General features: G+C 41.6%; 1 protein-coding gene across 1 annotated transcript in view; it reads left to right on the forward strand.

The window, feature by feature from the left end:
- pcp4b (Purkinje cell protein 4b) overlaps positions 1-9,520 on the forward strand; it is a 31,919-nt gene extending 22,399 nt beyond the window's left edge. Inside the window, exon 3 of the mRNA XM_068714707.1 lies at positions 8,785-9,520. Within this exon, the coding sequence (XP_068570808.1) occupies positions 8,785-8,915 (131 nt within the window). The 3' untranslated portion in view covers positions 8,916-9,520. The remainder of the gene's footprint in view (positions 1-8,784) is intronic.
- The last annotated feature ends 4,426 nt before the right edge of the window (positions 9,521-13,946 follow it).

A 13,946-nucleotide genomic window follows, 5' to 3' on the forward strand; every position in this document is an offset into this window, starting at 1 on the left:
ATACAGACACCAGGAGACAAGCGTGAGATGACCATCAGCTTCTGTAAATCCAACTCTCTGGTTGCCCCCCCCCCCCCCCCGAGCAGCGATAGACTGCCTGCATCCGTTCTGTCCGGGGGGAAATAAAGATCAGCTCAGAGCACCAAGTGCATTACAAATCATGTTTATTGTTGAGCCTTCTGTCATTAAACCTTCATAGCGAAGCAAATAAAGGCTTCGACGAGAAAACTAATATCTCCCCCTGCTTTCGCCTCCCCTAAATCACGCCCGTGATTTGGTGTGCCACGCTGACTCAGCACCACTTCACAGTTTGAGAAGGAGCTATTTTGATTTTTATAAAATAGTGTGCTCTGTGATTTATTCATCAAATGAATACATGATGTGTTTTACGGAGGTTAAATCGAGTCCTCTGCCAACGTGTTTGATTGTCTAAAGATCAGAAATCTTACCGGACACAGAAACACTGATGTAAAAAGATTGTTCTGTAATTATTATTGCAATGACTTGAACCGTGCAGGGTCAGTTTGGTATTTTTGAGATTCAAAGTGTTATGCAGCTTGTTTCAAGTATGCAACCTTGAACAGGCGAGTGAACAACCTCCATAAACGCCATCCTGACTTATTGAATTCCCCTTTCAGCCTCGGGGGATCAGTGTGAAACTTCACAGATTCTCAGTCTGAAGAGGCCCAAATAGGTCACGTTGCCAAAAAATGCAGTATAGAAGGGAATAAAGTTATAGCTTTACGAAAGAATTAAAGGAATCTCTAATAATCTTGTTGTCCATCTCAAAGAGTAAGAATTAATCTTCTATAAGTATGCAGTCTAAATGAGATGTATGTCTTTAACAGCCAGTAACCTGCCTGGAAAGCATGTTAGCAAAATGAAGACACATTATTTGAGATTAAAGGAAGCTTTAAGTCTCTGCAGCTGGCTGAGTCTCTACACCGAGCTGCAGAGACTAATTTTTCACTGCCTTTAGGATTCAGGTCCACCTCTCTATTCACTTAATAAAACGAGAGAAGGAAAGTACACTGCCTGCAGTACACACACACACACACACACACTCAAAAAGCTTTCCTTTGTTGTCTGACCTTGACAATTAATTTGATGCCTGGAAAAACTGCTTTCCCAGCGTGTCTGAAGTGTGCCTCTCTCAATGTAGAGAGAGAGAGAGAGAGAGAGAGAGAGAGAGAGAGAGAGAGATTGGGGGAGAGCTCTCAGAGTGGGCGAGGAGGGAGTAACGCTGCTATTGACTCTCGCCCACTCTGCATACCCCCAGCACACAGTCTTTAGAGAGAACCTCTCGCAGGCTCAAGGACAGCCACACAGGGACGTATTCATCTTCACTGGAGCACATCTGTAACTGCAGGTCCAGGAACATGCAGCTGTGGTGCACCTCAGCGATGCAGCAGAGGCTGTTTACCTGATAACGGCGCTAAGAGAGAAGCCGGAGGAGAGAAGTGTTTATTGCAAAGATAACGGCTCGAGATTGAATGTTTGTCAAGTGGATAAAGCAACCTTTTTTTTTTTTTTTTTTTTTTTACCGCTTCTCTGCGGTTTACTTCCAGACACAAAATACGAAGTGGAGGCATTCAGAGTCAGAAGACGCTCTCATGTCGCTGCTCATAGTGTTTATTTTTCATTTTAGCGTTCAGATTCTTTACTTTAGTAAAAGCAATACTGCAGCATACAAATACACAAGTATGCTGACTAAAGAGAACACAGGAGAAGAATATACCAAAATGGTCAAAGAAATAAAAAAGGTACTCACTATGCAGAATGGCTTCTGCGTTACATTAGTCTATGTATTCAATTATTGAATGCATATTACTGATGCATTGATGTTTAAGAAGCTGTTGTAGCTGATTTAGGTGGACTTAGCGTTACTACTTTAGTGTCGTTCTTTCTTATTTAGCGCAGAGACATCCAGGCCTTCATTTGAATCTGGTCTGGTTGAAAGGAGTGATACAGTTTGCCATCTTTCCGGACGGAGCCTCCTTGTTGATGTACACTATTGTTTGTAGTTTGAATATGTCGTCTCCGCACAATATTATTCATGTGACCTATCAACTGCATGTAATTCTACCCCACGTCAATGTTTGTTTTTTTTAAGTGCTGCAGAGGTGAAGAATGTTTGTGGGCCAACCCCAGAGGTTACCATTATACTGGTTCCCTCGACAAAAAGCCAATGGGATTTTTCCAGTTGATTTTGGATTACTGCAGAAAATAAGCTCTGAGGCAAAACAAACCTTTATGACACTTACATGTTTTGTTCAGCGAGATCATTTTCATAGACGAACATGATTTTGCAGCGTAAATCCAACCGGCAGGAGTAAAAGAGCTAATGTTATGCTATAAACGAACTACACCACAGTTACATGAGTGTGAGGCTGTGAAGGCGTTTTGAAAAGTCACAGAGTCAAGAGTGGTGTTTACTGATGTATTTTATATCATAGAACATAATGTTAAAATCTCTTGTGTGTGTGTGTGTGTGTGTGTGTGTGTTAACCACAGACCTTATTTCAGGCATCTAACCAAAATCCCATTTAAAAAACCCACTGACTTCAAGACGAGGGAAGTGTAAGTTTAGAAACGCTAAATCACATCTGTGTTTCAGGACTCATTCCTGCACCACTCTATTAGCGTCTGGCCCTTGTTTGTTTGTGCTGTGAGGAAAATACTTAGAATACCTTCCATGCTACCTGAATTTGTGTACTTTGTTACAATCCAACACTGATTCAAACTCCCTTACCGGCTCAGCCCCTAAAAAAAACTGTCTTCTGTGACATTGCTTGGACGCGGTTGGAGTCCAGATGTCTTGTTTATTCGGGCCGTATGCTCCATATGTCCGCTGACCTTATGAGTCCGAGCACAACACAGACGGTCCCCGTCACTGCGGCAGCTGGGGCAGCAGGGGCCTCCTCCAGCTTTACATCACGCCGTACAAACAAACCCCACCGACGGGAGCGTTACGGGACAGCACTCGGTAATCCTTCTGGTGTGATGCTATCATGTGAAATAATCACCGGCTCCATTCCTTTATGTAAATGTTAAGGCTTGCGGGGAATTGTTCAGGAACAATGTGGAAACAGCAACACCATCAGCCCCCCCCCCCTCTGTTTCAAACAGCCACAGGAGTCATTTCAAATGGGCTCACCTCAGAGATCAAAGTCGTCCTTTTATAATTAGCTTGCGACGAAGATGACCCAATTTCTACACGCGTTTTAATTAGCTGTACTGTACTCAATTATAGCCATATTGAATTTGTCTTATTCTGTCAGAAATTGTTAGTGAATGCACACTGTATCGCTGTCTCAGGTATATTCAGCGCTAGAAAGAGCTGAACACATTTCCTCTGTAGGTCTTTGAACATCCCACGTTTTTTTTTTTTTTTTTTTTAAATGTGCGGCCACATCCAACTAGGTCACACAGAAGCTTCCTCGCCGAAGCGAAATAAAAGTTGACAAGTAGTGAAAAACCCGAGCACACGGTACTAATCAATACACAACCGCTCCTTCGTGTGTGCTTGTGTATTGATCGCTGTGGTCTCTCTCACGCTTTGCTGCCCCTCAGGTGTTCCAAGGCCTGAGGGGTCGCTGATATTCTCCTTTTACTTTCACACACTGAATTTCAAACACTGGCAGGCACAGCAAGCGCACACACACACACACACACACACACACACACACACACTTTGAAATGCTCTTCAGTTCTTTTGAAAACATGCATGGTGTCTCTGTAGACCTTCCGGCTTTGACTGGTGGATGTCTCATTCGTTACATGTTATGGCTACCGGAGTAACAGCGCTGCCTCACTCCTGACAAGTATATACTGTATGGCTTACGTTGCTTTTTCAGCAGTAAATGGGAAACAAATTGCAAACAAATAAATCAGGGAATCAAACCTTCTCAAGGGGTTTCTAAAACCTCCCTGGGATGGTGCAATTTAAAACACAATTGTAGCAGAAAAGAAAGTAAAAGTAATATGTGAAATTTTAAATCATCTCCGTTTTATTGAAAAGCAATTGGGGCTGCAACTAATAACACATTATTATAATTATATCATAGCAGTTTCCATAATGATCAAAGCTTTTGTTTAGATTCAATGATTGTTGTTTCGTAAATTAAATGTGAAAAATGACAAATTCCCATGATCAGAAACTACATTGTTTCAAAATTGCTTCTTTGTAGGATAAACAAGTTAATCAAGTTATTTATTTAGCTCCGAGTCGCTGTAGCCAACAAGCGTTGAGCTTTTCACTTCATAAATCACTGAAAAGATTCCTTGATGATCAAGATGGTCATCTCCAAATGTTATGGTAATTGATGACTTCTGCAAACTGCTCATATAATTGCTTTCTGGGAAAAAGACCAAGAGCATAGAATACAAAATATTGCCAACTTTTTTTTTTCTTTTTTTTTTAAATGGAGCTAAATATGGTGCTGCTGTTGGCTCTCTAAAGGAACATTATGCACTACTGCACATTTGCACCTCGGCACGGGTCATTTTAGTGACAAATACCTGCAGCTCTGCTGTATTTTAAGCCCAAAAAGATGTCCACGCATACTGTGTAAAACCCTTTAAGACAGAGTCTCACTTCACTTTCCACAATCTGTCTTTCTTGTCTCAAGGTCTAAAAGTCCTTCTTTAATGCCTCTCGTTCTCCGCTTCCACAAAATCCCTCTCATGGCTCAACTGGTTTTAAGCAGTGAAATCAATAAGACGTCCCAGCTTCTCGCTGGGCTTCAGAGCAGCTTTTAAAAAAGACATTTTGAAAGACAGCCAACCGAGGGTGGTCTTATCGTGTCACTTTTGAACCCGCTTCCATCTGAACTATAGATAAAGTTGGCAAGATGCAGGAAAGTCATGTCTGAGAAAAAAAAGAAGAAAATCCATTGAGCCTCAAACCTAGAAGCATGTAGGCTTCTATTGCAGCAGTTACCACACTCATAAATAAATACGTTTCTCTCCTCCTCACTGAAAGCACAGTCAAGATGATCCAGACGGGCACTCTGACAGCAGATATAACCCTCCCATTAGGGGAAGACAGGGACACACACAGGGCTGCCAGAGGTAATAGGTTTGTGTGTGTGTGTGTGTGTGTGTGTGTGTGTGTGTCTCGAAGAGACGAATCCTCAAACTGAGGAGAATGATCCGTCATTGTCACATTCAGCCACTGCCTCCTGTCTTGGAAAAAAAAAAGAAGAAATGATGACAATCTATCCTCGGGCCTGAGGAAAGCCTTTCATCAAGAGGACGACATGATTCTTTTAGATGAATGATTCCGCTGAATTATTAATCTGGACTTGATTAGTAGAGGAGATGCTGCTTTTAAAGTGGTCACCCTACAAATAGTGTCAATATGACTGTTCGAAAACTATACGGGTGGTAAAGTAATAGGTATCTTCACTGACTTGTGTTTGCGTTTTAGAAATCAAAAGTTACTGTGCACTGCATTGTCGGATTGAAAGAAGAAAATAATGTCAGAAAACGACGAGTATTTTGAAAAGAAGCCATATAAAGTTGTGAAAATAAACACTTTCTTCCATTCTTGCGGATGAAACTAAATGTTGCCCTCCAGGCATGCGCTCCAGACACAGTGGCATTAGTTCAGGCAGAGCTCTGGAGTCACGCTTGCATTAGCTGGTTTCCATTCATGTTTCACAATCACTTGCTCCTCCACAGCTGTGTGGCTTCCAGCTGACTGGTAATGCCGGTGTACAGCGTGACCGAATAGAACATTTCTCATTATTACTCCGATGATACGCTGAGGCCAACGGTGACGCAGCCGCCTCTACTAACCCACTTTTTTGGTTGTTGTTGATTCAAGTAACATTTGTTAACTCACTTTTGTTACGTCCTTACTGCAGTTTTTACGGTGTGAAGTTCGGCCGTGTCATGAGGAGAAGCTGTTTCAGACGATGCTCTGGAGATTTGACTAGCAGTTAGGTTGAAGCACACTGACCTCTTAACTGTAACACCATTTACTATAAATGGTCAGAAATGTCTCCGACTAGAAAAACCAAAAACTTGACTTTGACCCTCCTTTTACATCTTGCATAGAAATACGTCTCGTATCCAGATTGTCTCTATAATAATATAAATTAACGTCTAGTTTTAATACGTCTCTCCGACCTCCACATTGAGTCCAGCTCAAACAACCAAATGTCACTTCCTCCTCTTATTTGCAGAACAAAAACATTTTTTAAAAAAAAGGACGGCCGCCATCCGTGAATCACTACTGGCTAATGCCAACGGCTGCTTCCTCGCTGGTTTGGAACGCGAGTGATTTTGTATCGACGCCTACGCAGTTGTTTTATGTGGATAGAAAATGCAATTGAGTTTACATTTATGTTCGATGTGGTCACCATGCATCCCTGACCACCTCCGTTAGCGGTTTAGTCGGTTGGATCACTGCGTTTCGGATCCATTCATGCAGTCAAGCACGCATTTTAATGCAAGGTGTAAGGGGGGGGGGGGGGGGGGGGGGGGGTTTGCTCATTACTTTGTCAAGCTGCACATCCGTCGTCACAATCACAATATTCCTCCCAGCACCGGATCACCTCCTGCGTGGGCCTACGCTCTGACAATGTCATCTTTTTATTATTAAATGTAGCTTGTATTACAAAGATTATGAGCATCTACTGCATCTACACGGCGGACAGTACAGCTCAATAGCTAATGCTGCTGGGACGAAAGCAGCAGGCATTAGAGCGTCGGAAAACTCAATATCAATTAATGAGGGATTCAAAGCTGGGCTTGACACAGCAGTTAGTGTTTCCTCCTTGAACAGCAAGAGAGAAGAACTCCAGCTCAGCCTCAAGGGAACCCAAGGATTAGCTGCACAGTCGATACATGAGTCGCCTCTCTGCTTTTTTCCTGCTTTCGGTCCTTCTCTCTCTCTCTCTCTCTCTCTCTCTCTCTCTCTCTCTCTCTCTCTCTCTCTCTCTCGCTGTCTGTCATGTGTGTTTATGAACAGAAGGCTCTGCTGATCAAACCCAAGCGGGTCAATCCTTTGCAGGGGTGTTGCGAGGCGGATAAATTACACGGCTCCCCTGCTGTACTTTGTCGTGAAACAATTACTCTAAAAAATAAAAAATGTTAAAACAGCTAACTGGTGATTAGGTTTCATCTCAGCGTGAGAGTCAGTGCAAAAGGGCCCGATGACAAGAACCTTACATCAGCTTCAGTATATATTAACGTGAGACTGACGTAATCATCTGGTTGTTACTTGCGGTGACATAAGCGGCCGCAGACGTACATTGCAGCCACAGGGAAACCCGCTTGGTTAAATGTTAGCTTGTTGTGGCCCTTCAATGTCCTGAATATCTCTGCTTCATTACAGCCGACAGCTCTGTAGCTCCTTTCAGCGGCACGTTCCTGTGCTACATCAAACACTTCTTGTTTTTTTTGTCGATAAAAGATTGATATCAGGAGCACCACAACTGATTGGTATTTTGTCAAGTCACAACATAATCACAGCATGTCCGAGTAGAGAGATTAAAGCTAAATGTCCTAAGAAAAGAGAATTTAGCCATGAACTGACCTAATAGCTTCAGTATTGTATCTGTACCACTACTGTTAGGACTTCATTGACCAGGAGATTAAAAACACTCTTCTTTCCCCAGTGCTTGCTGAAACCAGCGCTTTTTACTGGGATTACAGCGGTGTCTTCTCCAGAGGGGATTAAGAACCGGAGATCAATTCATGCTCTGGCCTTTGACAAGTGATCAGGCTCCCCCCATGGGAACTCTGCTCCACCACTGTAATAAGGGACGGGGTTTAGGAGTGCTAGTTACGGTTACGTGTCACTACATCATGTTACTGTAGAGCTGGTGGTTTATAGTGACGGTATTAATGTGGGGAATCGCCATTAATTCATTTTGTGAGAGTACCAGCAGAGTGTTAGAAAATGTTACAAACCGTATATGGAACGATTTTGTATTACATGAAATCAAATCCTTTTTTTTTCTTCTTTTTTTCCAATATTCCCATTCTTACACAGCACATATACAGTTTATAAAGATAAAATCTCAGAATTCAGAGTTATTTTATAACCGTTACTTGATTTGAAATTTGAGACGGAAACAAAAGGCTTCTCATTTCCAACCGACTGCCGTGCAGTTTTCTAATTATAATTAAGCTAACCATAACTGTACAAATTAGTGTAAAATGACATTTCTGGTTAACTTTTTTTTAATTTCCTCAGCTGACATTCTATATTTATGCAATATATAGCAACGTACATGACGTCAAGCTGAAGGACATCATGCACAAAAAAAACAGTCTGCTCTGAAGTTGACAAAATTAGATTTGCACGTCTATAAAACTAAAATCATAACAAAACACTTACTGGATAATTTATACAAAAGTCAGCAAATTAATTATTTAAAAAGATCTCTTTGTCCTCACTCCAAAATAGACATTCTGTTTAAACCCAATATTTCTGCACAGTTGCTTTTTTTTTTTGGATACAAGTAGTTGTTTTTTTTTAATGAAAAAAGGTTGAGAACCACTGCATTAGAGCACAGAAACACACATTTGTATTCATTCCTTAGTATTTGAAAAGACTATACTCTAAACTCTGAAACTATTCATTTAGTATCAATCTAGAGTCCGATGTACACCACTTCAGCATTTGGAGAAATCCAAGAATTGACAGGCCTGCCGTGCTTTCTTACAGTTGCTAAGCTCTGATTGGTCCAATAGAGGGGGGGGCTTGACCATGTGACCAGTCTGCGTACACCACCGTGAGTGACGCCCATCTTTTCCTTTTCCCTCCAGATGCGTCCAAGACGGACGTCCCAGAGGACTTTGACATCGACATGGAAAACCCGGAGACCGAGAAGGCGGCTGTCGCCATCCAGTCCCAGTTTAGGAAGTTCCAGAAGAAGAAGCGCGTTGAGAAGTCCTAGTGAGCGCCACACGATGCTCTGCCACTGTGTGTACAGACGGCAGGCGGGCGAGGCGGCGCAGTGACGATGGTGTGACATTTGCATGTAAACAAATTCATACCTGTTGGAACTCCAGGGGTTGTGATGGGGTTTTGGGGGAGGGGGGAGAGAATGCAATAGCCTGTTTATCATATAACATGTCTGTGAATTTTCATTATCCTATTATTATAATTACTATAATTTATGATTTGACTGCAGTATCAATAAATGAGTAACAGAAACAGTTAGAAAGAATATTTGGTTTCTGTCCTGTCCCGTGTATCATGAAGTCTAGCTGGTGTTTGTGTTAGAATATGTTTTTGTACTTATCCCGGCCTCAATAGTTATACTCGCAACATCTCTCTCTGTAAGGCTTTAGGACTACGTTTCCCAAAAACACCCGTTTACGCGTGTGTAGATGGAGCAAATGCTGACGTTGGATTGAAGGTTGTTTTTAGGAAACTTAGCCTGCAGCTTTCCATTCTGAACAGAATATTTCACCCAGAGGCATTTTTCTTACCCGCATGGTACTATCAAGGTGTGTATCAATGTACATTGAATAAATAAAAAATGTGTGGAACGTGGAACTGGTGTAGACTCTATGTAAATTTGACAAAAAACCTCAAGCTACATGTCAAAAGTGGCTGCAGCAGTGTGTCTGATATATTGCATTGACATACACTCTGCAGGGATAGCTGTGGGACTTGCATTCTGATGACAAACTATGAATAGCAACCTCTTCAGAATGAGCCGGGCTGAATCTATTCCCTTCTCAGCTTGATGACCTTCTCCATGTAGAGCCAGGCTAACTGATTGACTGATTCCCACTGAGCTGAGAACAGCTCAGTGGGAATCGGATCCCACCAGCAGCAAACACCTGCATAAATCCTGCAGATTGTAGTTCAGGATTATAGGTTTATATTTCATTATCAGAGTACATAAATGATTTGATCTGCTCTGAGTTTTTGATAGACGGGTTTAAAAAATAAAACAATTTGAGGCAGCGTTGGCATTTGATTCTGTGTCGTAGTTGTCCAGCTTCTGCTCCAGTATTTTTTTGGACTTTCCTTCTGCTCTCTGTAATTAACTGGACGGCCGTGATTTTGGCTCCGAGGCAGCTGTCACAAACGAGCCGGACTCCTTTCGAAGTTTATCACAGAAGGACAGACAGCTTCCATCATTATACAGCATACTGCTCCGGCACATTATGTGGTCTCCCTCATTAGCACTGCATGAGGAAAAATGAGAAAGCACAAAAACAACAGACCAGAAATACTGTATGTGCTGCAGCCTGAAGGATTGGCATGATTTATCTCATGTCGAATAGAAAGACATCATTTTCTAGTTTTCTAGCGAGATATTGATCTATATTTCATGAACCATTTAGAAAAGTAGAGTACATTTGCTTATGGCGTGGCTGTGTGGATGGCAATGTCCGTCTGTCTGTCGGCCCTCCACTTTGGTCCAGATTGAAAATCCATTGGATGGATTGCGATGACATTTTGTACAGATAATCATGGTACCCAGAAGATGAATCTGTTTGACTCTGGTGATCCCCTGACTTTTCATCTGCTGTAGCACTACCGGGAACGTCTTCTAGATTGATTGGCATTCATGAATCCCAGATGATGACGATGCCTAATCACATTGGTGAGGTCTGACCTTTCCTCTCGCGCCTCCATGAGGTTGACATTTGTGATTTTGCCATGAAATTTGTTTGAGGAGAAGTTCATCCCGACTCCCGGCTGTTTAGAAGTGCAAAAATATGTAAGGTTCTTTATGAAATTGCCACCTATAAGTATATAGCAGGGGTATTCAACTAAAATTCACAGAGGTCCATTTCGAGAGAATTTCCTCACGCAAAGGTCCGGAACATCACAATAATGTCTAATGTATTGAAGTAGCCGAACAGCTGTATTAACATCTGTATGTAGTCAACAGCTGACTGTCAAATCAAATATAGAAAGTGCAGTTGAATAATATCTCAATAATATTTGTCAGTTTTCAAATTGAACTGGATGAATAATCATTAATAATCAAATACATGAATTTAAATAAATAAAAATATGGGCTGGATTCAAAAATAAAATTGTGCATCTTAAAATAAAGTACTTCATTTCAGAAAGATGAACTGAATTGATCTGCAGCTTTAAATACAGTTCATTCAGGCGTGAAGTCGTGTCACGATATTATATTCTTATCTTCTAAAAAGAGAAATGTGTGTGCAGGGACTTCATCTGTGGTTATTGAAACCACTTGTTTCAGTTCTATTCCTCTCAGTCATAAATAAGTCATAGTACAGCATGTTGAAAAATATCATAAAAAAGTAATAGGATAGTACCTTGAAGAAAATTTGTAAAAGAGTCTCAGTATAGCATGTTGAATAAAGTCATAAAAAAGTCATAAAAATGTTAAAAAAAACCCAGTAAAATGCAAATTGGGTAATCTTTTCTTCCAATCAGAGCAGTGAAACGTGCCACGCAAACAAAAAATAATTAATAAAAAGACTTATTTGTCTTAAAAACTATTATCCACCAAATAATTCAGTTCAAAACTGTTTTAAGGTCTTAAATCCATCAACTGACTAATTCCCACAAATCTCTTGGTGTGAAGGTCTATCATCTGGCTAATTGGCTGATGAACTTGTAAGCTTTTCAACCTATTACAGTCGGGTGTTGCCCTATCATGTTAGCAGATTCATGCTCAATGTGTTGAGCTGTTTGGGGAGTATTCTGCAGCATATTTTAAGAACTGCATTCTGGGAAGACAACGGAGGTCACCCAGGTAGAAGCCCTGGCTTCTCGGAGCCAATGCTGACGGTGAGCGTTCGGACTGTGGGGAAGACTTAAGCCCTCCATGGTGACAGGAGTCGCTGTGAAGTCATAGTATAGTATGTCGAAAAAAAGTCATAGTATAGCATTTATAGACTTCTTTTGTGAATATTGAAGCTTTTGCGTGTCTTAAAAAAAGGCAAACAAATAGCTAAATGAGACTACAGCCTCGTATTGTACACTCACACTCATGTGACTGTGTGTAGTTTGTAAAGCCCAACGTTAGCTCTTTACCTCTGGCGCTTGCACAAGCTTCAAAAATCATAAAAGCGGAGTTAATTTGTGAAGATTATCTTGCTGAACAAAACGTGTAAATATCATAATCCCATGTTTGCCACAGAGTTTATTTTCTGGCATAATCCATAATTATTACAAAAAAAAAAAAATCAATGGAAAAATTCCATTGTTTTTTGTAGAGGGAACCAGTAACCAGTTCCAGGGTTGGCCTACTAAAATAAAAACATCCCCGCAGAGCTTACAAGGGGTTCCTTTGCGTTACAAGCTTCACTGTGGTGGAACCTTTCTAATAACAAAGAGTTAAGTCTGATGAGAATGCTGCTCCAATAGAGACTACAGCCTTCATCTAGAAAAAGTGCTTTTACACTCTACAGAGACGGGAATTTAATCCGTCAAAAGGTTAAGAAAAGTTGCACTGATTTTCTTGCAATCAGGACCATGATGCTGCACAAGGGTGGGTTACTGAACTGGATTATAACAAGGTCAGCGATGGCCTTTGCGCCCCAGGGAATTGATCCTCACAGCAGATCAGCTCTGTAAACCCGGGAGGATTAAACCGCCATGGCAAGTTCACTCGATTCCTTGATATCCACGGCCAGATGGGTCCCAGTGCAAACCAGTCAAATAAAGGGCATGCATTACATATTCACATAGTCTAAATGCCCATAACACGACATTTTCAGTAACAATATTGTGCACTGCTTATGTCAAATCAATACTAGGCAGGTTTGTTGCCATAGTCTTCCTTCCTTTTTTAGGTCCTTGTCTCATGGAAATACAGCCTCACTGCTGTTGCCTGTTTGTTTGCCTGCTTGTTTATTTTCCACCCAGAGGACTACTAAAAAAGGATCCTGCCGAGTCATCCCAAGGCCCGCAGAGATCGACGGTCCTCCACGAGGTTCTGCTAGTCTCTTCCTTGTGTTTGCATTAGTAAGTGTGCGGTAATAGAATTAATATCATAATATTAACATATGGAGATTTTCTTCTGATCTTTTACAGCAAAGCCCCCCCTCTCTGCTCTCCCTCTGTGCCGCTCCCGGCTGATGTAGAGAGGCATGTTTTCCAGGTTGACATGAACTCTGGATCGTCACCTCTGGGTGCTCATAACGTCCCCGGAGTACGACTGGAAGGTGCACTTGTCTCACCGAGAAATCACAGATAGATCACAGCACCCTGGTCTCCAGACAGAGTTTAACTATTTTGCAGTTTTAAAGTCAAGTAAGGCCCCTTAGACACAACAGAACAACACTCATTCATTCTTACTGTGTGATTAAATACTGTGGACCATTTTGGGGACGGATATGAACCATTCTGGGGGATAATGATATGTTGATAAATGCACCGCAACCGTATCATGATGAAAATTCCCACATGTACCGAGAATGAGATTGTAAAAATGCACCGCCTGCCATCTGTTCTGCCCATAGAAGAATATCAATGCTCTGCAGGAAGCGGAATAAATCTTCCGGAGGTGGAGGATGGGGCCGAGTCAGTGGAGGCAACATATAATGTGAAGGCAGCGTAGATATGTAGTCCATCAATTATCCTCGCGCACTACTTCACTACTGTTTTGAAGGCAAAGAAGATATCACTGCGTCCCGTTTCCTTGCGGCCGGACAGCTAAGGAAATCAATTTCACACTATGAATGTTTTGATAGTAGCTAATTATCTGTGATCTTACGAAAACTGACATTTTCATGATCGGTTCACGCTCCACCGACTACATCCACTCGTGCATGCATTCGAACATATTTCCTTGACAATAAAAAAACAAATCTGCTCATATTGGGTCTTTTCATGCGTATAAGTGGATCTATGGAAACCTCCCGTCTCGTGCATTCTTCTCGGGTTATTTGATTTGTACACCTATACGGTCCCTGCAGATGGGGAGATGGATGATTCTGCTAGGTTTGATTCATTAAATTCACATTTAGCCATTAGCGGC

Source organism: Cebidichthys violaceus, unplaced genomic scaffold (genome assembly GCF_023349555.1).
Source record: "Cebidichthys violaceus isolate CVI_PGR_0920_01 unplaced genomic scaffold, fCebVio1.0.p SCAF_1, whole genome shotgun sequence".
NCBI lineage: Eukaryota > Metazoa > Chordata > Actinopteri > Perciformes > Stichaeidae > Cebidichthys > Cebidichthys violaceus.